General features: G+C 59.7%; 1 protein-coding gene across 3 annotated transcripts in view; it reads left to right on the top strand.

Moving 5' to 3' along the window:
• The window catches only part of CBFA2T3 (CBFA2/RUNX1 partner transcriptional co-repressor 3), a 90894-nt gene extending 66217 nt beyond the window's left edge, over nucleotides 1–24677 (top strand). For 2 of the 3 annotated variants that reach the window (XM_055306462.1, XM_055306465.1), the window contains exons 3-12: nucleotides 1098–1175; nucleotides 5484–5722; nucleotides 5818–5907; nucleotides 9957–10138; nucleotides 10756–10979; nucleotides 13783–13868; nucleotides 14452–14650; nucleotides 15068–15136; nucleotides 17015–17205; nucleotides 18510–24677. In XM_055306462.1, coding sequence (XP_055162437.1) covers nucleotides 1098–1175; nucleotides 5484–5722; nucleotides 5818–5907; nucleotides 9957–10138; nucleotides 10756–10979; nucleotides 13783–13868; nucleotides 14452–14650; nucleotides 15068–15136; nucleotides 17015–17205; nucleotides 18510–18809 — 1658 coding nt within the window. In that variant the 3' untranslated portion in view covers nucleotides 18810–24677. The remainder of the gene's footprint in view (nucleotides 1–1097; nucleotides 1176–5483; nucleotides 5723–5817; nucleotides 5908–9956; nucleotides 10139–10755; nucleotides 10980–13782; nucleotides 13869–14451; nucleotides 14651–15067; nucleotides 15137–17014; nucleotides 17206–18509) is intronic. The other variant, XM_055306463.1, reaches the window with a different exon arrangement.
• Nucleotides 24678–25226: the final 549 nt, after the last annotated feature.

Raw genomic sequence — 25226 nt, 5'->3', positions numbered from 1 at the left:
CACAGGGTCCCCCTCATGGCCTTCTTGCCCCACATGTGCCCCTGCTGCCCCATGCACTCCTATTTCTGGGGTGGAGGTCCTGGCTCTATGTAGAAATTGGTCACAAGAGACCAGTGGTTCTTTCTACTCTAAGCTGGCACTTTCATGTCAGTGGGCTTCTGGGGTGTCCATCTGGGTCTCTTACTGCCCCCAAGGGGGCCTCAGAGTTGTTCCTGCACCTGAGGAATTCCCTGACCACGGTGGTTAACTGCGTCCGTCCCCTGGCTGCTGGGGTTGAAGCCTCTGTGCTCAGCTGTGGATTCCTGCCCAGAGCCTCCCCAGCTTCCCCAGGACCAGCCTGGGAGCCAAGCTGGCCAGAGATTGACCTTGAGGCACGACTTGAGGGCTGTGGTTTTCCTTGCCTGATGACCGCCCCTGGCACAAATTCATCCTGTGGCGAAGCTGCGTTTGGCTGAGGCGGTGGTCAGGCTAGCTGAGGTGGCTCGGGATGTTGGGGCTGCTCTTCACAGAGATGCCCTCAAAGGCCCATCCTGCCCTTGATTACCCCCTGTGACACGGGGCTCACTGTCTCCCTGCAGCGATCTAGTCCTCTTCCCACGGCCCCCACCTACTCACTCCAGCTCATCAGACAAATCACATCTCTATCTGCTCAGTGCTTCTCCCTGTCACAGTGGCTCAGTCCTGGGCTCTGTTTCCAAACCACCACTGGCTTGTCTGTCAGTCAGCTTCAAGCCCTGTTGGCCTGGGTTCCAGGTCCCTTGAGGTTGGTGCCAAGGGGTTACCGGGCACCTTCCAGGAGGAAAGATCTTTAGGAACCCAGGTGTCCCACCCATGCTGACACAGATGCTGCATTGCTTGTCGAGCTCTGGAAGGTCCTCCCAGAAGTGGCCCTAAGAGCCCCCCATACAACCCAGTGATTTTACAGCAGAGGGTCTGAGGCCCAAAGGAGGGGATGGACTGGCCCAAGGAGGTGAGTCCCAACCCCTAGAACTGCTGTCCAGAGGCAGAGGGGCAGGGCTTATGGGGGGCGCCCTTGGGGCAGCCCTGCCCACCCGCCTGGCTTTCCTGACAGCGTGTTTTTCTTATTTTGCTTACAGATGGAGAGGACGGACCCACGATGTCCCTGCCCCATGGCCGTTTTCATGGCTGCTTAAAATGGTCTATGGTCTGTCTTTGTAAGTAAAATAACAAAAACCGCGGCCTCCTAGGAGGTCCCTGCCCCAGCATCCTCTGCCCTGAGAAGGCCACTCAGTGCACCCCGTGGCCTGCACACCCCGATATTGCCTCTGCTGCATCTGTTAGTACTGCCCTCAGAGAGAAGAGGGCCAGGGGGCAGGGCCCTGAGTCACAGACCTGAGGTCACACTAGCCCTGCACCCATGAACTGTGTGGCATTGGGCAGGCGGTGGCCTCTCTGAGCATCCTTTCTCCAACCACAGGACAGAGTAAATTAGGCAGACCCAGATCCGAGAGTTGGGAGGTCAAATTTCAGCAGAGGGTCTGTCACTTGGTGGGCTAGACAGCAGGCCCCATCCTGGCTCGGGCTCCCACTCCTACCCCTCTTGGCAGGGTGACTTGGGCACATACCACACCTGTACCTCAGTTTCTCCACCTGTAAAATGGTAGTCACCCAGCACCTAGTGCCAAGGGCAGTGACCAGGAGCCGTGAGATGATGCTGGTCCCCCATGAGGCCCAGAACACACTGGATGCTTGGTCGCCAGTAGACATGTCTGTCTCGGAAGTCTCGGGCATCACAGCTGATGCCTATAACAGGAAGAGCTCAAGGCCACGTTCATAGCTTGTTAGCCAGCGAGTATGGCCAGGTCAGTCCCAACACTGCACCAGTGGCTGCACGGCCTGGTGTAGCCCTGCAGAGCCCCCAGACCCCTAGATAGAGGTAATGCAATGGGTGTGCGTTATTTATGCCCCAAGATGCTTTGTCGCCCAGCTATCGTGTGACATGCCTGACCCGGCTGCGGTGCCCCGCAGGTCCCCCGAGCTACAGTGCTGTCAGGACAGTGAGCTTCACATTGACTGGGTGAGGGGCCGGCAGGAGGGGCTGCTTGTCAGGTCTCATGTCCCAGCACGACCCCCACCCAGGCCCTGGGGCTCAGGGAGCCACGGGGTGCTAGTGTGTGCCCCCAAACCTCGGCCGAGGACACGTGTGCGGTCTAACTTAGTAACACACCTGTTGTGGGAATGAAAGCACTTGTGGCTGGGAGTTATTTTCGGCGTCTCTTTAGCAAGTTGCTGAGACCGTCCAGCAGCCCTCGGGAGGGAACACGGGCAAGCGAGGGCAGGCAGGCCACCGGGAGGACCCAGGCACCGAGGGCAAGCTGGTAAGAGCGCTGCAGGGAGGTCAGGCCCGGGCTGGGGCGGCAGCCACCGGGTGGGGGCTCCGGGGGTCTACACAGCCGCAAGGCTTAGAAGTGTCTTGAAGATCCAGACCCTGGGTGAAGGCCCAGCTCGGCCGCGAGCAGTGAGCCCCTGCTGTGGCGAGGTCTCCCATGGCAGCAGGCCATCTCCTAGCCTGGTTACAGTGATGGCCAGTGGCTGTCATCACCCTTGACCAGGGCGTGTGTGTGTCCACTGGGGGGTCGCCTGGAGCTCCCCAGTGAGAGAGAAAAAGGCAGCACAGTGGGGTCTCCTGGTCTATCTGGGGGTCCTCTGGACATCTTGGCGAGGGTGAGGGACGGGGATGCTTAGAGTCCCCTCTTTGGCGTTTGCTCTCCATCGCAGAGTGAGGGAAGCCCCCAAATGCAGTGACACTGCAGAGCTGGCGTGTCACTTCCAGGCCCTGGAAGGTGCTTACAAGACCATTCAGACCAGGGGGCAAATGGGCTCCGACTGTGGTGTGTCCTGCAAAGGGGGCAGAGTGCTGAGCCCGTCCCTGCAGAGGACACAGCACATTGTGATGGTGACAGCCCTGGCCCGCAATTGGTGGTTGCAGACTTCTGCTGAGTAGTGGCCAGTTATTGATGAGTGATCCCCCAACACATAAAAGCAATCAGGGTCGAGCATTTCCAGCTCCTCCTGGTAGAAGGAGGAGAGCCCAGATTCTATTATCCAGGGAAGCGTGGAGCAGAAGGGGGCCAGGCACGAGCTTTGGGTCAGGCCAAGGGCCATTTGCAAACAAAGTAACTGAGGCCAGGCCCCCATTCTCACCTAGCTGGGCCAGTCCAGGCAGGTGTGAGGGCTCAGGCAGGACGTCCACTCCCAACCTGGGTGGCTTCCCATGCCCGTGAGGGCAGAGCTGTGTCTGTCTGCTGCCGAGGGCCCGCTGTGTGCCAGGGCTAACCTGCAGGATGAAGGGAGCCTAGGGAAGTGTATGGAGTGTGTGTGACCATAGTACGCCTAGCCACCTGTGGATTGGGTGCCTGGCTCTTAGCCAGCAGTGCAGCTCAGTGAATCGGGGAAGAGTGTTTGCAGGTGTCGTTGGCAAGCAGGTCAGCACAGAGGAGCCAGTCATCGCAACAGGAGGTGTGGGCAGTGTCTGAGGAAGGCAAAGCCAGAGAGCAGAGTCAGGGTTCACAGAGGGCATTCACTGGAAGGCTCTGGGGGCAGGGGTGGGCTGGTTCCAGAGCCCACAGGGCACAGTGAAGCCCCAGGGCTGGACCCAGCGGGAGCCATGTGCCCTGGGCCTGCAGGGGGTGGCGGGTGTGACAAGGCCCCAAGCTGGCCGAAGCTCAGGGAGGGGTGCTGGCATGTGGGCCTGCCCCCCACCGCCCCAGGCTGAGTGAGGCCACACGGGTCTGCAGATCGGGATGGGCAGGGCAGGCTTGGTCTGGAGTGGCAAAGTAGTACCCCCAGCATCCAAAGCAAGTTGAGTAAACAGCAGACATTTCTGGCTGTTCAGGAGGAGCCACTTCACAGAGCTGACCGTGGCAGCAACCCATTTCCATCCCCAGTAAAGGAGCTCCCACTCCCCATCTCCACACGCCACAGGCTGCCAGGTCTCAGCTGTGGGTCTGTGGACAGGGCTGGAGCCTCGGAGAAGTTCTGTCCTAAGGGAGCAGAGTCCTGAGCTGCCTGCCCCCTGATTCCCCAGCTTGACCTCTGTGCATAGACCCAGCTGGACAAGGTGGGAGGGGCAAGGCATGGGCCTCGGAGCCCAGCCAAGCGGGTGAGGTGTGTGTGAACATGTGTTTGCCAGTGTGCGTGTGCATATGTGTGCATATGTGTGTGTGCATGTGGGTTTGAAGGTATATGGATATGTCTGCATGTGGGGTGCATGTGCACACATGTGTAAGCATGAATGTGTATGACGTGTGCCTGTGGGAGTATGTGTAAGGATGCTGAGGCAGGGGGTAGCCACAGGGAATGGAAGGCATGTGTCAGGGCACAGGGTTCAGACTCTCATGTAGGGAGCGTGTTCAGGTGCAGGAGGAGGGGCAGGCTGGTGAGCGTGCAAGGGGCTGAGCGTGTGAACACGAGGAGCTGCCAGAGCAGGTGCCTAGCCAGCTGGCTGAGAAGGCAAGGTGTGAGTGGCCGCTGGGTGTCTCAGACAAGCCTCAGGACTCCCAGAAATGCCAGCCACCCTTCCTACATCTGGGCCCCCTCCACCGTCACCAAGGGCCCTGGCAGCTCACAATCCCTGACTTCTCTGCAGACCTGGTCATTGAGGCTCAGGATCCTGAGGCCAGGGAAGTGGGATGCAAGCCAGGGACAGGAGGGCTTCCCTGACCTCTGGGTGCAGGCTCAGCCTTTCCCTCTTGTCACTTGAACCTAAGTGGTAAGGTCTTGTCCTGTAACATTGCACGGTGTCCATCAGCCCAGGGACACTGACCCTACTGTTGGGGCCCCAGTGACCAACAGTGCTGCTCCTGTGACCCTTGCAGTGCTCATCTCTGTGGCCTTAGGTCCCCTGCCCATCCTCCACACGTAGCCCAGGGCTCATGTGCACTCACCCCCATGCATATGGCAGCCCCAGACAGCAGCCCACCGGAGCCTCCCCTGCCGGGATCCAACCCCGCTTGTCTCAGGGGTCCAGGTCCCTCTGCCGCACCCCAAGCCCTATCAGCCCAGGTGACAGAGCCCATGTAGGCAGTGGGGCATCACTTGGGACCATCATGGTAGAGGTGAGCATCCTGGCTTTTCAGGAAGGATGGGCCACCTATCCACAGATAAGGGAATGTAGGCCAGCAGATCCCTAACGGTGGAGAAGCCGCTCTGCCCATTCACATGGATGCCTGAGTAGCCTGGTGGGAAGCAGGCCTCTGCCAGGCAGCATGGGGGTCCAGTGTGGTGTCCCCCTGTCTGTGGAGGACCTGACCGTGCAGCCCAGAACAAGGCTGGAGGGGTGGTGCTAAGCGAGGGCTGCCCCTGGATCGTGGCCATGTTCCAGCCAGCCCCACCCACTGCCGACCTGGAGCCCCAGTCTACATGTCCGTGAAGGGTGTCTGGTGCCCCCATGGCACCGCTGCGGGCTCCAGAATGCACCCGCGCTCTCGGCTCTGGTCCTCAGCCTACCTCTCCTCCCACAGTGATGAACGGTAGCCACTCTCCGACAGCCATCAACGGTGCCCCATCCATGCCCAGTGGCTTCAGCAATGGCCCAGCCACTTCGTCCACAGCCTCGCTGTCCACACAGCACCTGCCCCCTGCCTGTGGGGCACGGCAACTCAGCAAGCTCAAGCGATTTCTCACCACCCTGCAGCAGTTTGGCAGCGACATCTCCCCAGAGATCGGGGAGCGTGTGCGCACACTGGTGCTGGGGCTCGTGGTAAGTGGGGCCCTGCGGTGTGCTGAGGGGTGTGCTGGGACCCTAGGGCGGGGCAACTGGACTCAGGCCAATGTGAGGTGTATTTCCTCCCTCAGAACTCCACGCTGACCATTGAGGAGTTCCATTCCAAGCTCCAAGAGGCCACCAACTTCCCTCTGCGTCCATTCGTCATTCCCTTCCTGAAGGTAAGGACACATCCATCCCCTCTGGTAGCGGGGCCCACCACGAAGCCCCAGATCTGTGATTGGGTACCACCCTCGGCCCTCACGGGACCCTAGAGAGAACTGTGGGAGCAGTGCTGATCTGTTGCACACCAGCTGCCAGACCAGATCCGTCAGCCCCAGACCCCATGCTTGCAGGGCACCCTGGGCACTCCTACATCATTGGTTAAATGCGCTCATCCACTCTGCAGCTGTGATTTGAGCACCTACTGTGTGCCTGGTACTGCAGCAAGAGGCTTGGGGACATGGTGGTGAGCATAGCAGGCAGAGTCACTCCTGAAACCGAGGCTCCGGTGGGAGGGCACTTGGTCAACATATGATGGCTACAGACTGGTGGAGACGAGAGGGATTGGGTGTGGGCTGAGGAGGGTGAGGGAGGGAAGCAGGTGGGTAGCAGGGACAGAGCCTCCCAAGCAGCAGGGACATGGTGCACAAAGGCCCGAGGTAGGAGAGTGCCTGCTGTGCTTGAGGAGCAGGGAGGGCGTGTGGCTGCAGTACAGGGAGGAAGAGGGTCAGGACAAATGGAGGGACAGGTGGTGGGGGTCCTGTGGGTGGGCAGACAGAGCCATGCATGGGTGTCACAGAGAACAGGGTCCTGTGGTCAAATGTGGGGACACTCCATGCAGGAAGAGGTGGTGGCGGGCCCGTGGCAGCGGCTGTGCCAGGGCTTGTGAGCAATGCAGGTTCCTGGGCCCCAGCCCAGAGCCCCCAGATCAGAATCTGTGTTTTGACAAATGCTGGGTGGTTTGTGTGTGTACAGAGATGAGACAAGCGTAGTTCCAGAACCCCTGGACCCGCTTCTGTGTTGTGGTACTTCTCCGGGCCTTGGCTCCACAAGGGGAATCACATGTCTCCCAGGGAGGGTAAAGATGAAACACTTCCCAAAGAGATGTGACCATGTGGCCCTTCTGGGCACGGCGCACCTGCGTGACTCGGCCTGGTTGGGGCTGCCTTCCAGGGGGTCCCAAGCTCCTGGGTTTGAGCCCTGCCGCCAGGCCGCTGTCAGCCTGGGCCCAGCTAGGTCCCCCTCTGACTCAGCTTCTGCACACGTACAACAGAAGTCATCCTCAGGCCACTGGGAAGGGTACGCGAGGTGACATGTGTGAACAGGGCACATGCTCACTTCAGGTCACGTGTCCCCACCTGAGCATTTAAAACTGCCACAGACGAGGCACGCTCTGCAAACTCTTCTGCAGCTGCCCCTGTGGGCGCCTGCAACCCTGAGAGCCAGGGGCACATCCATCGGACTCCAAGCCCCTGGCCTCTGCTGGGCGTGCCCTGGGCCACCCGGCTGCCCTGCCTGTCCCTGACCTGGGGACCTTGGTCCACCCCACATCCGTCCTCCATTCCCTCCTTCCTGCCCTCCCGCCCACACCCTGCTGTGCTCACACCCTGAGCTGGGACGACAGCCGCCAGCAGAGCCGGGGCTTGGGCCCATCTGGCAGTCATTCGCAATTCATCAGGAGCCCTGCCCTTCCCTCCCTCCTCCATCCACTGACTGCTGACTCCACGGTCCCCATCTTTGGGGACACAGCGAGCCTGCTCATTCTGTCAGGTCAAATATTTACAGCAGATGTCCCCGCCCGCTCAGCTGCCCGTGTTTATCGGAGGAGCAGGGAACATCCGGCGTCCCCGGCTCTGGCCCCAGGCAGGACTGCAGCCCCCCACCCACCGCACACCACAGCCCTTGTCTGCCCAGACGCAGCCCAACGTGGTGCCAGGCAGGACAGGCTGGGCCTAATGCGGCTGGTGAGACATCTCCCTGGCCTTGTTTCCCCTCTGCCCACAGTGTCCCCAAGGGCTCCTTGGGGGCGTTCATGCCTCAGTGGCTCTCATGGTGATTGGGGCCAGCTGGACTGAGGGGCCTGCCAGCCATGCTCTGTGCCTGTGACCCCACCGAGGCTCTGGGCCAGCAGACTGTCAAGGACAAGGAGTCCATCTCCTTGACATGGAGCTTCTGGGGCGCAGCCAGTTCTGTCTGCAGGCCTTGGTGATGAGGTGCCGGCCAGAGCCCTGGCCCGGAGGTCCTGCCCAGGGAGCCCCCCTCCCATGGCAAGAGCCCCGGCCACTTAAGAACACAGGCTGCAGGGGAGCACAGCGGGAGTGCCCCCGGCCTGGCTGCAGCTGGACCCTGGTCTCCCTCCAGTCTGTGACCTGGGCTGAGCAGACGGGTAGCACCGCCCACCATGTGCTGTGCCCATATGGGAACCCTTGGAACTGTGGCCAGCCTGGCTCAGACTCCAGCGTGGGGCTAGGGTCTCGGGCCTCTCTTGCGTCGCCAGGGATGCAGCGACCCCCCTCTCAGGGGCAAGAGGCAGGGAGCTTCACATGGTCCCACGCACAGAGGAGGGAGAAGTGAAGAAGTAAATCCAGCCCGGGATCACAGGCCAGAGCCAGGATGGGCTGACCATGGGCCCACAGCACACAGGCTGTGTGGGCATCAGGCAAGGAGCTCAACAAAGCAGCAGCAACACCATAAGTCCTCATTATGTGGGTCACCAGCTCAACTAGCCCCGTGATCACAATCGGGGTGCAAACACTGATTCCCCTGTGGCCTGAGTGCCCATCTGTGAAGGAGGTCATTCCGGGCCTTTCTGCAGTGTCCATGCTTGCAGGGCTCCTGTGATCAGCCCAGAGGAACCTGTGACACCAAGGTACCAGTTAGCTGGGGGGCGGGGGGGTTCTTCTGGTCTGGGGTTCCCCCCCACCCCACCCCCACCAAGGGCCCCAGGGACCCCTGAACCCTCTCCCCAGCCTGACACCGCGCATGGCTACGTGGTGCAGCTTTCCAGAAGCTGGGAGACACTGCCCCACCCGGCCGGCCCTCTGCCCTCTGCCCTGGCTCCCAGCTGGCCCCGGCCGGCCGGGAATCCAGATGTTTCCACTGCCCTAACAGCAACCAGCCGGTGCCCGTGTGGTCCCCACCCTGCTGAGCCAGCCAAGGGGAGGCCATTCAGGAGGGGCGGCCAGCAAGGGAGAGGGAGGATGTTTGGCGTCTTCAGACCTCCCGGGACCTCCTTTCCCAGCTCATGCTCGTAACGTGTTCGACAGATGGCGGGCTGGCGCCCGTTCAGCTATCCAAATAGAAAAACAGGCCTAGCAGCCGGCACTGCTTGACAAAAATGCATCGGCTGCTTGGTCAGGTCCAGGTGGATGCGCTAACAGAGGCGGGAGAGGCAGAGGCAGGAGGCGGCGGCAGTTCTGAAACGCCATGAGAAAGTTGGGGAACTGTATTTATTTACAGATACTCAGAACGGCTGGCTCTCCCAAGCTGCCTGCCGCGGGCCCCTGTCCAGCTTGTCCCCCTGCTGGGCCATGAGGCTCTGGGAAGACTGTGGGACAGCAGGATTTGCAGCCTGCACTTTGGGGTCCAGAGCAGACTTGCCACATGTGGCTCCCAGCTCCCCCCTTTACAGTTAGCTGGTACGGTGCTCCCCACTCCTCCCTCTACAGTTAGCTGGCGCTGTGCTCCCCACTCCTCTCTCTACAGTTAGCTGGGGTGCTGCTCCCAGCTCCCCGCTCTACAGTTAGCTGGAGTGCTGCTCTAAGCTCCCCTCTCCACAGTTTGCTGGGGTGCTGCTCCCAGTTCCTCCCTTTACAGTTAGCTAGGAGGGTGCCTGCTTCCCCTCTCTGAGCCTCACTTCTTTCCACACAGCAGGTAATTGGGTGTCTGCTCCCAGGGCTGATGGCATGGAGTCCTGGTTATGATCCCCTGCTTGCCTTCTCCAGATGCCACCAGTGCAGGAAGCTTGATGAAGTGGATAAACCCCAGTCTGGGGGGCCAGGATCTGAACTCAGGGTTCCATTGAACCTCAAGGCACTGCGTGCCCTGGGGGGTACAGTCCCACCCGCATTCCCCTTGTAGTGGAGGAGCACAAGGCCCAGAGAGGTCATGCAACTTGCCCAAGGTCACAAAACAAGGCTGGCTGTCGGCCTCCCTGCCTCGCATCAGAGTGCACCTGTGTCTTGGGCCCTGCCCGCAATGAGTGCAGGCCGCCTCTCCCCCGCTGCAGGCAAACCTGCCCTTGCTGCAGAGGGAACTCCTGCACTGCGCCCGCCTGGCCAAGCAGACCCCTGCCCAGTACCTGGCCCAGCATGAGCAGCTCCTGCTGGATGCCAACGCCTCCTCCCCCATCGACTCCTCGGAGCTCCTCCTGGAAGTCAACGAGAACGGCAAAAGGAGGACACCTGACAGGTAAGGGGGCTTCCTGTGGCTGCGGAGCAGGCAGCAGGGCTGGCTCCTGCCCTGCCTGGCTCTCCCGAGCTGCCTCTGATAGCCCGGCTCAGCAGCTGCCTGGTACCAGGCCAACATGGTGCTGCATTCCATGGCCTGCAGCTAGTGGGCTGAGACCGTGGGCCAAGCCCTCAAGGCCACCGCACAGGGCCGGGTGTGGCGTCCTGAGGACTCAGATGGTGGCCCCCCCAGGAGCACAAGGGAGGAGTCGGGAGGGAGCCTCTGCAGCAGAAACCTGCCTGGCTCTCATCTTTGGGCTGGACACCCAAGTGTCCAGGCGCCTGGGCTGACCCTCGTGCCCAGCTCCTCACTCCCTCAACAGAGGCTCGGGCTTCCTGACCACTGGCCCCAGGAGCCCAGACACCAGCAATGGGGTGGAGGCTGGCGCAAGCCCCAGAGGAGGAGGGACAGTGGGGTGCTGGCTGGGCCTCATGTCTCTTGTACATCTGTCTCTGTCCTCTGGCTCTTTCTCTTCCTCTGCCCTCACCTCTCTTCCTTATCCCTCCCGCCTGGCCTTCTGTCCATGGCTCATGGTCTGTGACCACCGCCCCCCCCCCCCGACCTACCCTTTGGGTCAGGACCAAAGAGAACGGGTCAGACCGTGACCCGCTGCACCCCGACCACCTCAGCAAACGGCCCTGTACCCTGAGCCCCGCGCAGCGCTACAGCCCCAGCAATGGGCTGCCCCACCCCACACCACCGCCACACTACCGGCTGGAAGACATAGCCATGGCCCACCACCTCCGTGACACCTATCGCCACTCTGACCCCCGGGAGCTGCGGGAGCGCCATCGGCACCTCGGTGAGCAGTGCGCTGTGCGCCAGGGAGTGGGGTTGGGGGGGTCTCACACGTGTGCCTGCATGTGGCGGCAGTGAAGCACATCCTCATCCACACAGCCTCATCTGCTGAGCAACAGATGTGGGGAGAGGATGTGAGTGGGGTGGGGCCCTGGGGCCTTTGCCTTAGGAAGGGCCAGGTCAAGGGTCGGAGGGGGGCAGGCACTGTGACTGCAGAGGTGCCTGTCCAGGGCCTGTGGGGCACTGGCTGCTGGCCACACGTACGTACACGCACACACACACTCAGGGTATGCAGCTGGGGCAGTGGGGGGGCGGTCAGGGCCAGCCAGGAAGAGACTCATGCCTAGCCAGAGTGGGGGTGCCTGTGAGGAGGCTCCCAGGTCCTGTAGCTCCTGCCTCCAGGGCACTCCCATGCTCTGGGCCTGGGCACCCCAAGACTCATGAGCCCCAATGAGCACCACTGACCGCACACTCCCCCTCTGGCCATGGGATGGAAGGGAGCCCCACAACACCAGGCCTGTGAGTGCCTCACCGAGGGTGAGCTGTGCCGGGGAGGAAGAGGAGGAGCAGGCCGCCTGTCCTCTGACCTCCACCAGTTCCCCACATGTGTCCTTGAGGCTGCATCATGTGACCTCCGGGCCTCAGTGTCTCCCCAGTCAGCTGACCTGATGGGTCCTGCTCCTCAGGGTGGTGTGAGGCTAGTGTCCACACACGGCCTGGCCCAGAGGCAGGGCTGGTATCATTGGGAGCATTGTATCCATTACCCCATCATGGGGGCAGCACACCCTGGTGCTTATGGCATGTATGTGATCCATCAACAAGCCCATGTCACACAGAAGAAGGCTCAGAAAGCCCAGTGCATGTGCCCAAAGCCCTCTGGCCACATCGCCTTGACCTTCTGACCCACCTCTGTGTCAGAGACTGAGATGAGTAGGACTGGCCCACACGCTAGGGGCCCCAGTGTCCTGGGAGGACAGCCTGCAAACAGCTGCCCCTGAGTGTCCCAGGCCACCCATGGGGGGCCCAGAGGCAGGGTCAGCAGAGGCCTCACCCTGTACAAGGCCATGTCCCGCCCCCACCCTACGGAAGCTTCCAGGGCCTGGGCCCAGGCAGCAGGTGACAGCGTCTGGCTCCCTGCAGCCGGGTCGGGCAGGTGCTAATTCCCTCCCGCTTCTGCTAATGCAAAAATAAACGCCAGCTGTCAGGCAGATCTCAGCCACTATTTTGGTTGGGGCGTTGGCACAGGCCCTGGTTCTGCGGGTGGCAGGGCAGTGGACAGCAGGCCGTGGCTGCTGCCTCTTACTCCTACAGTTTGAGGAGTGGGGCTAGGAGACCCTCATAGGTGGGAAGAGCCAAAATAGACCCTTGCCCAGGAAGCACCGGCCAGCTCTAGGTCACCCAGCATAGGCTTGGGGCACAACGGCCAGGACATCCAACCAGCGTGGGGGCTGAGAGCACTTGATACGTGAGGACCGGCAGACATGGTTGCAACAGTGTGAATTCCTCAGTTCAGAGTTGTGTTGTTTCTCATTAGCAGGCCAGGGATGGGGGGGCACACACCATTGTTTCAGTCTCGAGCTGCACCAGCCAGTAGCTAAAGGCACAGTTGAGGCATGGGCTGACCTTGGGTGACCTCGGGCAAACACGTCCCCTTAGCCAGTCTTGGTGGTCTCATCTGTAGGATAGGAGTGACAGTAGAGCCGCCCTTGGAGCTTGGCCCAGGGACTGAGCACAGAGCCCTGCTTGGCACCTGGGGCCCTCCCCTCCTGTGCACCTGCCGAAAGCCTTCCCTACCCCCCACGCCCAGACCCCAGACGGTAGGCAGGGTAGGGAGTGGTGAGTGAGGGGCCTGCGGTCTTGTGGGGAGCAAGGGTTGGGGTTTCTGGTTTCCCAGACCCCGCTGTCTCCCAGGGACCACACTGGGACCCAGCAGATGAGCCAGAACACAGCCTCTCGCCAAGCTGGACTTCAGCCCAGGAGACACAGCAGCCCTGCCCTGGGGACAGAATAAACAAGGAAGCGGCCAGGACTGTTTAACAAGGGGATCTGCCTGGGGCTGAATGAATTCTGAAGGGCTCAGGGCTGCTGGGGAGAGGGCTTGGGACCTGGGCTTTGAGGGTGTATAGGAGTCCCCCTGGCTGAGAGTAAGTAGTAGAGCACGGCTGGAGCCAGGCAGCCACCAGTGAGCCCGAGGGCTTCTGAGGAGAGCTAAGGCCATCAAAGTGAGGCCCGAGGCAGGAAAACTGAGATATGGTGGATTTGGAGACTGGAAGGTAGGGGAGAGGTAGCCAAGTGTAGACCAAGGGATGGGAACCCATCTCTTCCTCCCAAACACTGAGTAGAGGCCAGGCCTGTTCTTGACCTCCTGGAAGGGCAGTGGGCAGTGTCTGTCCAAGGACCCCTCCTCACCTGCTCCCTCAGGCAGGCAAAGCCCAAGGACCTGGGGGCCCAGGGCAGGACCTGGAGGGCCTGGGGCGGGGCCTGGGGGTGAAACAGGAAAGGGCAGTGCCTGGAGCTCGTAGCAAGCCTGGGGTGAGGGGCGGGGCCTGGAAGGTACGAGTGGGGGGAGGCTGTGGCCGGGTCGGGGGTGAGGGGCGGGGCCTCCATGAGGGGTGGGACCTGGGCAGGGCTTGGGTTAGAGGCGGGGCCTGGAGGCATGGGGGTGGCGGTGGGCACAAAAATGAACTGTGCCAGGGGGACACAGGAAAGGGCAGTGCCTGGAGCACAGGACAGGCCTGGGGTCAAGAGGGGCCTAGGGGGCAGGGGGGCCTGCGACATGGGGCCTGAGCGTGCACACACCCCTGCAGCGGTACACGGGTCCCGGCAGGAGGAAGTGATCGACCACAGGCTCACGGAGCGGGAATGGGCCGAGGAGTGGAAGCATCTCAACAACGTGAGTGTCCAGGCTGGGGCCACGGTGCTGCCACGATCTCCGGGGGTGTGCCCAGACCATGGGGCCATGGGGCTGCCTGGGAGCAGGCTCCTGTGGGCCCCACTTTGCCATGCCCCTGCTGCCTCAGTGGCCTTCTGCTTGGACCCAGCCCCCAGAACCTTCCCAGCTCTGCCTGCAGAGCATCTTTCTCTGGGAGAAAGGTGGTTTGGTGGTGTGGGGACCCCTTCCAGCTGCTTCTGGTCATCCCTCCCCAGCTTCCCTTGTGGGAAGGGACCCTAGGCAGGGTGGTCCCCAGGGCAGTACTGGTCCATCCACTCTCCCCAGGACTGAGCACAACCTGCAGAGTTGAGACGACTCTGGACTCAGTCTGCTCTCTACCCCCACCCCCATGCTCCAAGCAGGGGGTCCCTTTCCAGGCGGGGGAGGCGATTTTCACACTGTTGCTCTGAGCTCACTGTGGCCAGCCACATGGACAGTGGGCTGGCCCAGGCCCAGAGTATAGGAAAAGCTCCCTGGGCGTCCCCCACGCGGAGCAGCCACACCAGGCCGCACATGCTCACAGCCACCACCTGCCCACCCACAGCTCCTGAACTGCATCATGGACATGGCTGAGAAGACACGGCGGTCACTCACGGTTCTGCGCCAGTGCCAGGAGGCCGACCGTGAGGAGCTCAACCACTGGATCCGGCGCTACAGTGACACGGAGGACACCAAGAAGGGCCCCGTACCTGCCACTGCCCGGCCCCTGAACAGCTCCGTGGGTGCAGAGGGCTCTCAGCTAGGTACGTTCTGAGGGGCATCATGGGGGCAGAGGGGGTATTGCAGGGGTGCCAAGGGCCAAGACCAACACCCCCGTTATGGCACTACAGTAAAATACAACCGAAGAGTTTCCCTTGAAAAGGAGCTGCCTTTTTTGCTCTGCATAAATGTACAGCCTGACCCACTGGAAGCACAGACTTGGGATGCTGACTGTAGAAACCAGGAGAGGTCCAGGACAGGCCCAGGTCCCAGCAGGGTCCTAGGTGCTCCAGAGCATCCCCCTTCCTGATATTGCCTGGCCCCGTACCAGCAGCTGATAACAGGATTTCCACCTGTGGGCACCTCAGGGGACCCCACCCCCAGGGACACACACTGTGTCCCCATTACCCCACTGGGTATGGCCCCATTCTGTGCATGACGCTGGCGCCCCTGTGTTTCAGACGCCCACCGGGAGTTCATGCCTAGGACCCTCTCCGGCTACATGCCTGAGGAGATATGGAAGAAGGCTGGTGAGTGCAGTTGGCCTGGGGGTGGAGGGGTGCCCTTCTTATCTGCAAGGAGCTTCCGCCTGCATGGGGTGCTCTGCTGGTAAAGCTCACAGGGCTCTGCAGACCCTGCAGGAGGGTTGGAGTGCACTTAGTATTCAGGGTAGGACAGCTGCCACCTGACATCTGCAGGTGAACCAGTGGTGTGTCATTCAGCAGAATAGAGCAGGTCCTTGGGTTCTACACACACACGCATGTACCTGGACACAAGTGTGGGAAGTGCTAAGAGCTAAAGAGCCTGTGGCCTTCTAGGTGTGGCATGGAGCACCATGTGGGGAAGTGCTGTGGGGATGCTCATTGTGTCATGCGGACAGACTCTGGGGCAGGGGGCAGACGCAGGAGCCATTAGGTAGCTTTTTTTCTTTTTAAGAATTTTATTAAAAATAAATAAATAAATAATAAAAAAAATAAATAAAAATAAGAATTTTATTTATTGGGGCAGCCTGGGTGGCTCAGCGGTTTAGCACCGCCTTTGGCCCAGGGCATGATCCTGGAGACCCGGGATCGAGTCCCACGTCGGGCTCCCTGCATGAAGCCTGCTTCTCCCTCTGCCTGTGTCTCTGCCTCTCTCTCTGTGTGTGTCTCTCATGAATAAATAAATAAAATCATGAGAGACACACACAGAGAGAGAGGCAGAGACACAGGCAGAGGGAGAAGCAGGCTCCCTGCAGGGAGCCCCATGTGGGACTCGATCCCCGGACCCCGGGATCACTCCCTGGGCCAAAAGCAAGTGCTCAACCACTGAGCCACCCAGGCATCCCCAGTAGGTAGCTTGAGAAAGAAAGGGAGGGGGGCAGGTGTTCAGCTGAGGGTGGTGCCAGTGGGGAGAAGTAGCAGGGCCCCAGAGATGCTCTGATTAGTGGGTGGAATCAACATGAAGAATAAGGAAGAGGAGGACCCTCTGAGGATCTTGAGAGCAGAGACAGTGGAGCATCCCAAGCCAGAGTCAGAGGCCAAGGGGCCATAGACAGGCAGCAGCTGCCTGGAGCAAGGTGGGCAAGGCCCAGGCCTGGACAGGAGGGTGGGGTTCTCATTTCTCTTGGCCTGTCTCCTCTGCTTCCATCTGGCCCATGATGGACCCTTGGCAAGAGCTGGATGGAGCTCTGGTGCTGACATGGGGGGCAAGCAGCTCTCGCTGGCACTGCCAGCAGCTCAGACACACCCAGTGTGCAAATGCTATCACATAGGTCTCCTTCATGGGAGCTTAATCTCCTCCCAGCCCCCTCACACACCAGTGCAAGAAGTGCACTGCCAGGTAAACTGAGGCAGGCCAGAAAGGCTGTGGATGGTTGTCAGTGTTGGAGAACATCATGCCACCAGAACAGAACAGACACTCTGGCCTTAGCCAGACAGCTTAGAGTACAACAGCAACACCAGGGACAGCGTGCTCATCTTCAGACATGAGCAGGCCAGAGGTAGCAAGTGTGGGTGACAGAGGGCTTGGGAGCGATAAAATGCAGAGCCCTAGACGGGGCATCCCCTGGACTGCTTCGAGATTGGCCACAGAGGGCAGAAGACTATAGCTCTGGTCCTCTGCCCGTGGGTGCCACCAGCCCCAGTGCTGACACCAACAGCTTCAGCATCACTTGGAACTGTTAGGATTACAGATTTTTGGGCCCTCCCTGTGGAACCTGAGTCAGGGTAGGCTTGGCCACGCCGTCCAGGACAGTGCCACTGCACACTAAAGTATGGGAGCACTCAGGCAGGGCCCGGGCTTGGGAGATGTCCCCACAACCGTTCTTGCACTTGCATGCCCGGTCACTGGTGCACAGGCCCTGCCCACAATGCCAGGAGGCCCAGCTGGGCCAGGCCATGGGACGATAGCCCGTGTGTCCTTTGCAGAAGAGGCGGTGAATGAGGTGAAGCGGCAGGCGATGTCTGAGCTGCAAAAAGCCGTGTCAGATGCCGAGCGAAAAGCCCACGAGCTCATCAGCACAGAACGTGCCAAGATGGAGCGGGCCTTGGCTGAAGCCCGGCGGCAGGCCTCAGAGGACGCTCTGACTGTCGTCAACCAGCAGGAGGACTCCAGCGAGGTAGGGTCCCCCGCCCACCCCAACCCTGTCCCCAGCCTGCAGATCAGGCCCCAAACCCTCACTCTGTGGCCTCCCAGCATCCCACCCATGGGCAGCTGGCAAAGTGGGTCCTGATGCTGGGGTACGTGGCTGGCTCTAGACGGTGCCTGAGGAAGACATGACCATCGTTCAGAGCTAGGCTGGCATGCGCTGGAGCCCATGTTCTCACTAAACCGTGGGTGGCACGAGGCGTGAGGAGACCCCAGGTGGCATTTAAAGTGCTGCCTTGGCTCCAGCACACACGTGCACAGCAGGGCATGAGTGTTGTGGTCGTGCTGGTACCTGGGCATCTGGAGGCCAGGGATGTCAAGCCCAGCGAGGCAGCAGGTTCCTTTCCTCCTCATCCAAAGAGGACTCACATGTCAGAGGAGTCAGAGGGAGAGAGCTTTTCCGCAGGGCTCCTAGAAGTGTCCTTTGGAAGGGGTCACATCTCCAAAACCCTTGGTTTGTGTGTGCCTGCCCCCCCCCCCCGGATGGTCCGCTTGTGCATCTGCACCAGCTGCTTCAGCAGACACTGAGCTCCAGAGAAGCGGCAGGTCAGAGCAAGCAGACCTCACGGAGGCAGGTGTCAGGGCAGGTACCAGAGCAGGACGAGTGAGCCAGGCGGAATCTGGGGGAGCTGTGTCACCGCAAGAAGGGAGCGGCCAGGATGGAGCACCCCTGGCAGAGTGAGGACCACAGGGAGGCCAGGGTGGCCGAGCAGAGTGAGCCAGGAGACCCAGGAGTCTTTGGGGGCTGCCTAGACAAGGGGCCTTCTTCCCGGGGAGGGCGTGGGCTCCCTGTCCCTCAGCCTGGCTGCCAGCTCGGGTCTCCCCCTGTATTCCTGCTCACCTTGTGCTCCTATGGGTGGCCGATGTTACCACTCGTTCCACAGAAAAGGGGCAGAGGCCTGATGGCGGGGGCAAAGGGTGCCTGCAGCAGGCCTGGCTATGTCCCCCAGGTGGGAGCCTGGCAGTCTTTATCAGGCTAGGGCCACCATGTTCTGAGGTTGGAGCCCAGGTGAGCCGGGAGGGCTTCCCAGAAGAGAGGAGGGGGCTGGGCCGTGGCTGCCTTCCCTCCTGGGGACCCCACAGTGCTGTCCAGTGTCTGTGGCCACAGAGAGCCGCCCACGAGCTGTGGCGAGTCAGGGCCATTCTCTGCTTGCTCCGTGACGCCGTGGCCGAGCAGAGTGGGTATGTCTGCGGCCAGGCCAGGCACCTGGGGGACAAGGCCCAGCATCTGCCCCGTGGCCCCCCGCACCCCCTGACCGTGTCCCCTTCCCCCAGAGCTGCTGGAACTGCGGGCGCAAGGCCAGTGAGACATGCAGCGGCTGCAACGCGGCGCGCTACTGCGGCTCCTTCTGCCAGCACCGGGACTGGGAGAAGCACCACCATGTGTGTGGCCAGAGCCTGCAGGGCCCCGCGGCCGCCGTGGCCGACCCGGGGCCTGCACAGCCCGACGCCACGGCCAGCCTGGGCCCCTGCCTGCCCGCAGGAGCTGCCAGCCCTAGTGAGGCCAGCTCCGCGGGCCCGTCCCGCCCCGGCTCCCCCGGCCCACCTGGGCCCCTGGACGCCGCGCCCCGCTGACCCCCCACCGCCCCGGCCCACGGAGGCCACACCCTCTGGCTCCTCTGGCCCCCCCAGCCCGCCGGACGCTGCCCCGGCTCTGGGAGCCACTGCTGCTACTGCTTCTCTCCAAAAGTAAACAGAACCAACAAAAACTGCATCAACGCAACTTCCTCAGCTACCTGACGGTCTCACGCCATGACCGCTCCAAGCGTCCTCAGAGCCCCCCACTGAGCTTTAGCCGAAGGAGCAGTGGCCTGAGTGTGACCGGCCTGTCCCTCCTCCACCTGGCCCCTTCCCGCTCACGCTCCTGTTTTTCTGTCTTTCTGACTCTCGTATACTTTCTCTTTACTGAAAAAATCTGTTTGGTGGCTTATATTCTCAGTGAAACATTTTGGGGGGTTTTGTGGAACAGACCTACTCAGAAGTGGACAAGGAAAGGGGGGTTTTGTCCCCTTCCTGATGAAAAAGGGAAACGGAAATTCACATCTTAACTGCTGGAGGTCTGAGCCGCTGTGGCCCAGCGCCACCCCAGGGGCATGTGGCCAACGCGGTGAAGATGGTAAGAAAGACTTCAATTTCCAACTCAAGAAACATTTTCCAGATTTTTTTTTCCTTTAGTGTCAAACTCTTTGGCTTTAAGTAGAAATCCAAAAAGTTTTTTTTTTTTTTTTTAAAAAAAAAAAAAAAGGAAAGAAAGCATACCTGTAAACTACCTTGCCAGCTAGCCAGCCAAGGATGCCGGACACACCTCTGCTCCAAAGGAAATCCAAAAAGCAAACACAAGAAGTCAAAATCCAAAATGGTTTTGTCACTGCCAAAGTATCTCGTCCACGGTTTTCCTCCCCTCTTGGATCTGTTCAGGTGTCGTCCTGCTCTCTTGCTTTGATCTGTGTTTGGGGTGTGGGGACTTTGGGGTTGGGGGGGTTTCACTCAATGAGAAGGAACGTGTGTTTCTCTGCCATGACTGCTGGCGCAAGGGAGGGTGCCCTGCCCATGTGCGTGCGCATCCTGTGTCCCTCTGTGCAGGGGGCTGCCCCGTCTGTCCTCACACCTCCATGAACTGTCATCACGTCGCGTGTTTGCCACTTGTGACAAAGCGCTAATGTGTCCTGCCCGAGAGAGAATCTCTCTGGAACAAAACTGTGACAATCTTTCGGGTTGTTCTTGACTGCTTCTCAGAGCTCCAGGAGACAGCAGCCAGGCCATGTAGGTGCTATGGCTCTGTGCCTCCTCCTCTACCTCTCCTCCCACCCTCGGGGCCGCCCCCTGCCCACCCACCCCCAACCCCCCTGCATCTGTCCCCTCACTCCTCCCTCCACCGGGTGCAGAAACAGCAGGAAAGCTTCCAGCAGAAGTGGTCTGCCCTTACCAGCCTCGGTGGACGAACTCAGCCATCTATGGCAGGGAGGCCCATGGTTCCTGCCAGCTGCTCCTGGGGGACTCAGTCTCTCGGACCACCACCCCCCAGCCCTGTACCCTCACCTCACCTGGAGGAAATGAAGGAGTAAGGAAGCCCTGGCGTGTGCCCTGTGGGAGGATCCACAGCAGACGCGGCCCCCCGCCCTAGCATTTCCCCACATTGCTGTGAGGGATTACCAGGGCAGCCGTGCAATACGGGGAGTGATCAGCTACTGAAACCGGGGCTCCTGGGGACCCCGCTGAGAGGAAGAGGTCAATAGTATATGCTAATGTGAATGTACATAGTCCTTGCAGAGGTCCAAATAATGATATTCATGGTGATAATAAAGAAGGGATGTTTGCCAAATAAAAAAAGAGAGAGAAACCGCGCAAGTATATAAAGCTTAGGAAGTAGATTTTCAAAGAAATCTGAACTGTGGCCCGCAGGGAGCAGTGGGTTTGTATGATTGCTGTAATTTTTCCAGAGCTGTAGGAATTCCTCGTTGGGTCCTGAGAGGAAGGGTTCTAACTGGCACTGCAGACTGGGCGCCGTTCCAAATCCTGCCTCGAGGTGGAACCCGATCCTGAAAGTCCAGACAGACCTATGTTATCCTCCAGAAACACCCACCAGCTCCAGTCCCAGAGCTGTGTTCCCCATAGAGGTTTGCTTTGTGGGTTTCAGAAAAGCAAGGACCAGTTTGGGATCTGGGCTCCCAACCGGACACTGGAAGCCCACCCACCTGTCATGTCTCTCAGGCTGCTCTTTGTCTCAGGCACTCAGTGAACATGCAAAAACAGTTTGGAACGCGCATCTTAGAGGTGGGTGCCCTTGGACTGTCTCCTCCAAGATTGTGCTGGTGAATGGCGGTGTCCAAAGGGTGCCTATCCTGGGTATACCGCGGATCTGGGTGAGCAGGTCCAAGGCCCCGATGACTCGTGTCCCTGGCGTCAGGACCGGGCTGAGGCACGGAAGAGCCTTCAGCTGGAACCCGCTGCTGTGCCCTGCCAGCCTGTCTCCCTGCCATACCCCAGGCTGAAAGTCCAGCCCAGGGCTGCCCCTCCCACCCTCGCTGTTAGGAACAGGTCACCCTCAGGGCAGCTACAAAAGGCCATTTTTCCAGTGTGGTTCCCACATCCATGCCCAGGGGGCTGCAGCAGCCTGGCACAAAGAGCTGCCCACAGGCTGATGGATGGAGCCCCTGCCGGCAGAGGGGAGAGAACATGGCAGGGTCGGGGTATGGCAGCCAGGTCGGGTGGAGGGCTTGCAGTGCTAAAGCAGAGAAGCAGAGGACTGAGCCAGCAGGAGGGGGATGTCCTGGGAAGTGCTGTGTCTGCAAGTGCCCGGCAGCTCCTCTCACCCAGGGAAGCCTGAGGAGGGCGTGGGAGCTTGTCTGGGTTTGGGGAGCCGGTGTTCCTGTCCATCACCATGCTCAGGCCCCATTCGGCCAAAGACCTCACAGCAGAACCAACAGCCTCGGGGAAGGGCTGAGGGCGAGTTTCTGCATCAGGAGATAGGCTGGTGGCATAAATGTGGAGTATACACCTGCTTTTCTCACACAGAGGGGATCTCCAGAAGGGGGGCCTAGCCTCCTGCTCTCTGCTACCTTCCAGACCTTGTGAACCATTGGCCAGCAGTGCAGCGTGCAAGGCTCTCCCTCCCACTGGCACCACCAGGTTAGACACACAAGTGACCCAAATGCTCAGGGAAAGGCGGCTGCTCATAGAGCCTCCCTCCCTGTAAATCAAACCAAAAGGGCTCCTTTCCCATCCTTAGGCCAAAGCTACTGCAGGAAGGCAGAGCTCCCTGGTCCAGGGCCAAGTCACATATGGTGCACAGTCGGGAATAACGAGAAGGGTGCTGGCACCCTAGGCCCTCTCAACCCCCAGCGTGTGACCCCTCAACCTTTCCCACACCCTCCTCTATCTTCTTGCTTCCCATCCTGCCCTGGACCCAGGTAGCCTTTCCTTTAGGACAGGTCACCATCCCCAGGTGGTGTCTGCAGAGTGTTCTCTACGAAGACCACCGCCTCCTTCCACATGTGAACAGGCTGACACACCCCAAACGCCATCTGAATAGGGGGTCCTCATTCCCACAGCTCACTGGGACCAAAGGGAAGACGTGGGTGTTACCAGGGACAAAGAGGAAAGATGGAGATAGCCTTGGGGTCCAGGAGGGTCAGGCCAGGATGAGAGGAGCCAGGTGCTCCGACAAGAGACTGCCCCATGGTCTCCACAGGTGGGGCCACTCATCCAGGCCTCTAGAGGTTCAGCAGCAGGGGAGAGGCTGGGAAATACTGGTTTTGGTTTCATCTTAATGACATGGTGCAAAGGGATCAGGACAGGCCCTGACTTTCTCCTTTTGCCAACTTTCCCAAATATATCTTCAAAATGACACCAAAGCCCCTTCACTGTCATCCACTCATCCTGCCTTCCGCCTTAGTCTAGCCAGCACGTTTGGTTGTTATTCTGCATATCCCCCCGCCACCCGCCGCCAACCTATAATTGTTTTTCCATTCTTTTATTTCATCAGCTCACTCTTCTGACCAATCCATCATCTGTCTGGCCATCCATCAATCCACCCATCCATTCACCCACCCATCCACATATCTACCCATCCATCCACCCATCCTTCCATCCATCCAACCACCCACTCGTCTATCTATGCACCGATCCATCTGTCCACCTATCCATCTGTCGGTCCATCCATCCATCCACCCATCCACCTATCCATCCATTTATCCACCCTCCCATCCATCCATCCATCCATCCACCTACCCACCCATCCATCCACCCACCCGTCTTCCATCCATCCACCCATCAACCTACGCACTCATCTATCCACCCACCCATCCATCCACCTATCCATCGACCCATCCCTCCACCCTCCCATCTATCCACAAATCTACCCATCCAACCGTGCATCCATCCGTTCATCCATATATCCACTCATCTATCCACCCACCCATCAATTCACCCATTCAGGCAAACACCCACCCATCTATCTGCCAACCATTATTCTATCCCAGCTATCACTTGATTCCACCCTCCCCCATTCAAACTTTCACCTAATCACCCGTCTCTCCACCATCTACCTCCAAACACAGCATGCGTGGATCTGTCCATCTGTTCTCCAGTCTCACACAGCCATGTTCAGTCTGTCCATCCTACCCGCCTCCCCATCCACTGAGCCCAGAGTAGCATCACCAAGTCCTCCAGTGTTCCAAAGCTACAATAGCATCTTGGGTCTTCCCATGACCTTAACTGCCCTGAAGGAATCTGCCTGTGGGCTTAGCCGGCCTCCTCCCATGCCTCAACCATTGGTCCAGGCCTGCTCCAGGGACAGATAAAGCTCTGCTGCAGGCATTGTGAGTCAATTGGACCGATGTCCTAGCAACAGCTTTGGCCAGTCTGGGTTTGCCTGGCAAGTGTGGTGGCCATGGGCCAGGAGTGCTCATTGGGAGATGGCCCACACACCTGCTCAGGGGCCCTGTGACCAGGGCCACCAGTCAGGGTGAGCACATTCCCTGGCAAGACCCCAACATTGTGGGTGTCCTGTCCTTGTCTCCAGGGGTCATTGCCTGGAGGAGGTGTCTTCAGGAAAGGATGGGGAGGAGGGAGAAAGAACCCAGTGCTCCTGGAACTCTTCTTCCCAGGGGGTTCATGACTTGCTCCCATCATCCATCCTGGGCTATCAGTCTCTGGAAATCAGCCCTTTAGAGCTCTGGATAGCTGTAGGAACAGCTATCCTGTGCAAGCTGAATTTGGTTGATGGCAGGAGCTGTTCTTTGGACACTAGAGGATTTCCCAGCACTTCCTAGCCTCAGGCTCCCTGCCACATGTTATCTTCCAAAATGGGGCTGGGAGCAAAGCCCCCAGATGATGGTCCTGCTAGCAGGACTGGAGGAGAAAGCAGAACACGAGCTAGATTGGGAGGGGAGGCACATCAGCTTTTCTCGTCCATCCACCTCTCGGGTAAGGCCCAGGGAGCCCAGTGCCTGCGACAGTGCGTATCTGGTCTCCACAGTTCTGGGAAACTCCATCTTGCATGGTTTCTATTGCTTTTGTTTCAATTCAGCTGGCTCCTGGAGTGCCACCCCAGAGACCCCTTCTAGCAGTCATACAACATCTGGACTCAAATTGGAGCCTGTTTTTTAAATATTAGAATGGAGGCAGTGGTCACCCTTGCTGTCCAGTGGGATGAGGGAGCCCAGCCGGGCTGGCCTTCCAGGGAACAGGCCCGGGGCTCGGCCATGCATGGCCTCGTGGGGATTGGATGGATTTTTCCTCCTCTTCTCTTTTTATACCTCCCCAAAGGGAGCTGGAGCGAGTATTGGTTTGTTTTTCTGTGACGGGTTTTCCTTAGCACTGGGGCACCCATGGCATGCCGTCCCTGTTGCGTGTCCCCCTTTGACCTGGGTGCTGTAAGACGTCATGATTCAGGTCACGTCCATTATCTGTGTCGTGTAATAAAGCCAACATTTGCCATCATGGGGCTGTGCCTCTCCTTGGTTCCACGTGACCGCAGCAAAGCCGCATCTCATGTGGTCATTCACGGTATATGTGGGGCTTTCTCGGGGCCATGCAAGAGAGACAAGGCCCTGCCCCATGGGAGGGCGGTGAACAAATGGGTGACCTGAGTTGGGGTGTGAGTGGAAATTTCACCCACAGCCTCCTGTGTTCTTGGCAAGTAGGGTGGACTTTCAAAGGCTGTGTCTCCAAGGTGACCTGGATGACCCTGAGCCCCAGGTGACACCCATGGATGGCTTCCAGGACGTCAAGGCCTACTGCCTGTGGCAGGGCCAGGTACCTCCCACAAGACCCTAAGGAAGGACACTCAGGGAAGGGACACCTTGATCCCTAGGAGCCAGGGTGTCGCAGCCGTGGTGTCCTCGCTCCCAGAGCAGGTCCTCGCCAGATTCAGATGCCCAGGACTTGGCGCCCCTGCTTTGCTGGCAGCCCCTGGGAGGAAGGGGTATTATTAATACTTGGGCCCAGGCTTGGAACATGATGTATTCTGAACGGCGTCATTCGAAAGGC

The sequence above is a fragment of the Nyctereutes procyonoides genome, unplaced genomic scaffold (genome assembly GCF_905146905.1).
Source record: "Nyctereutes procyonoides isolate TBG_1078 unplaced genomic scaffold, NYPRO_anot_genome, whole genome shotgun sequence".
In the NCBI taxonomy this organism is placed as follows: Eukaryota; Metazoa; Chordata; class Mammalia; order Carnivora; family Canidae; genus Nyctereutes; species Nyctereutes procyonoides.
This window is presented reverse-complemented; position numbering and strand designations above follow the sequence as displayed.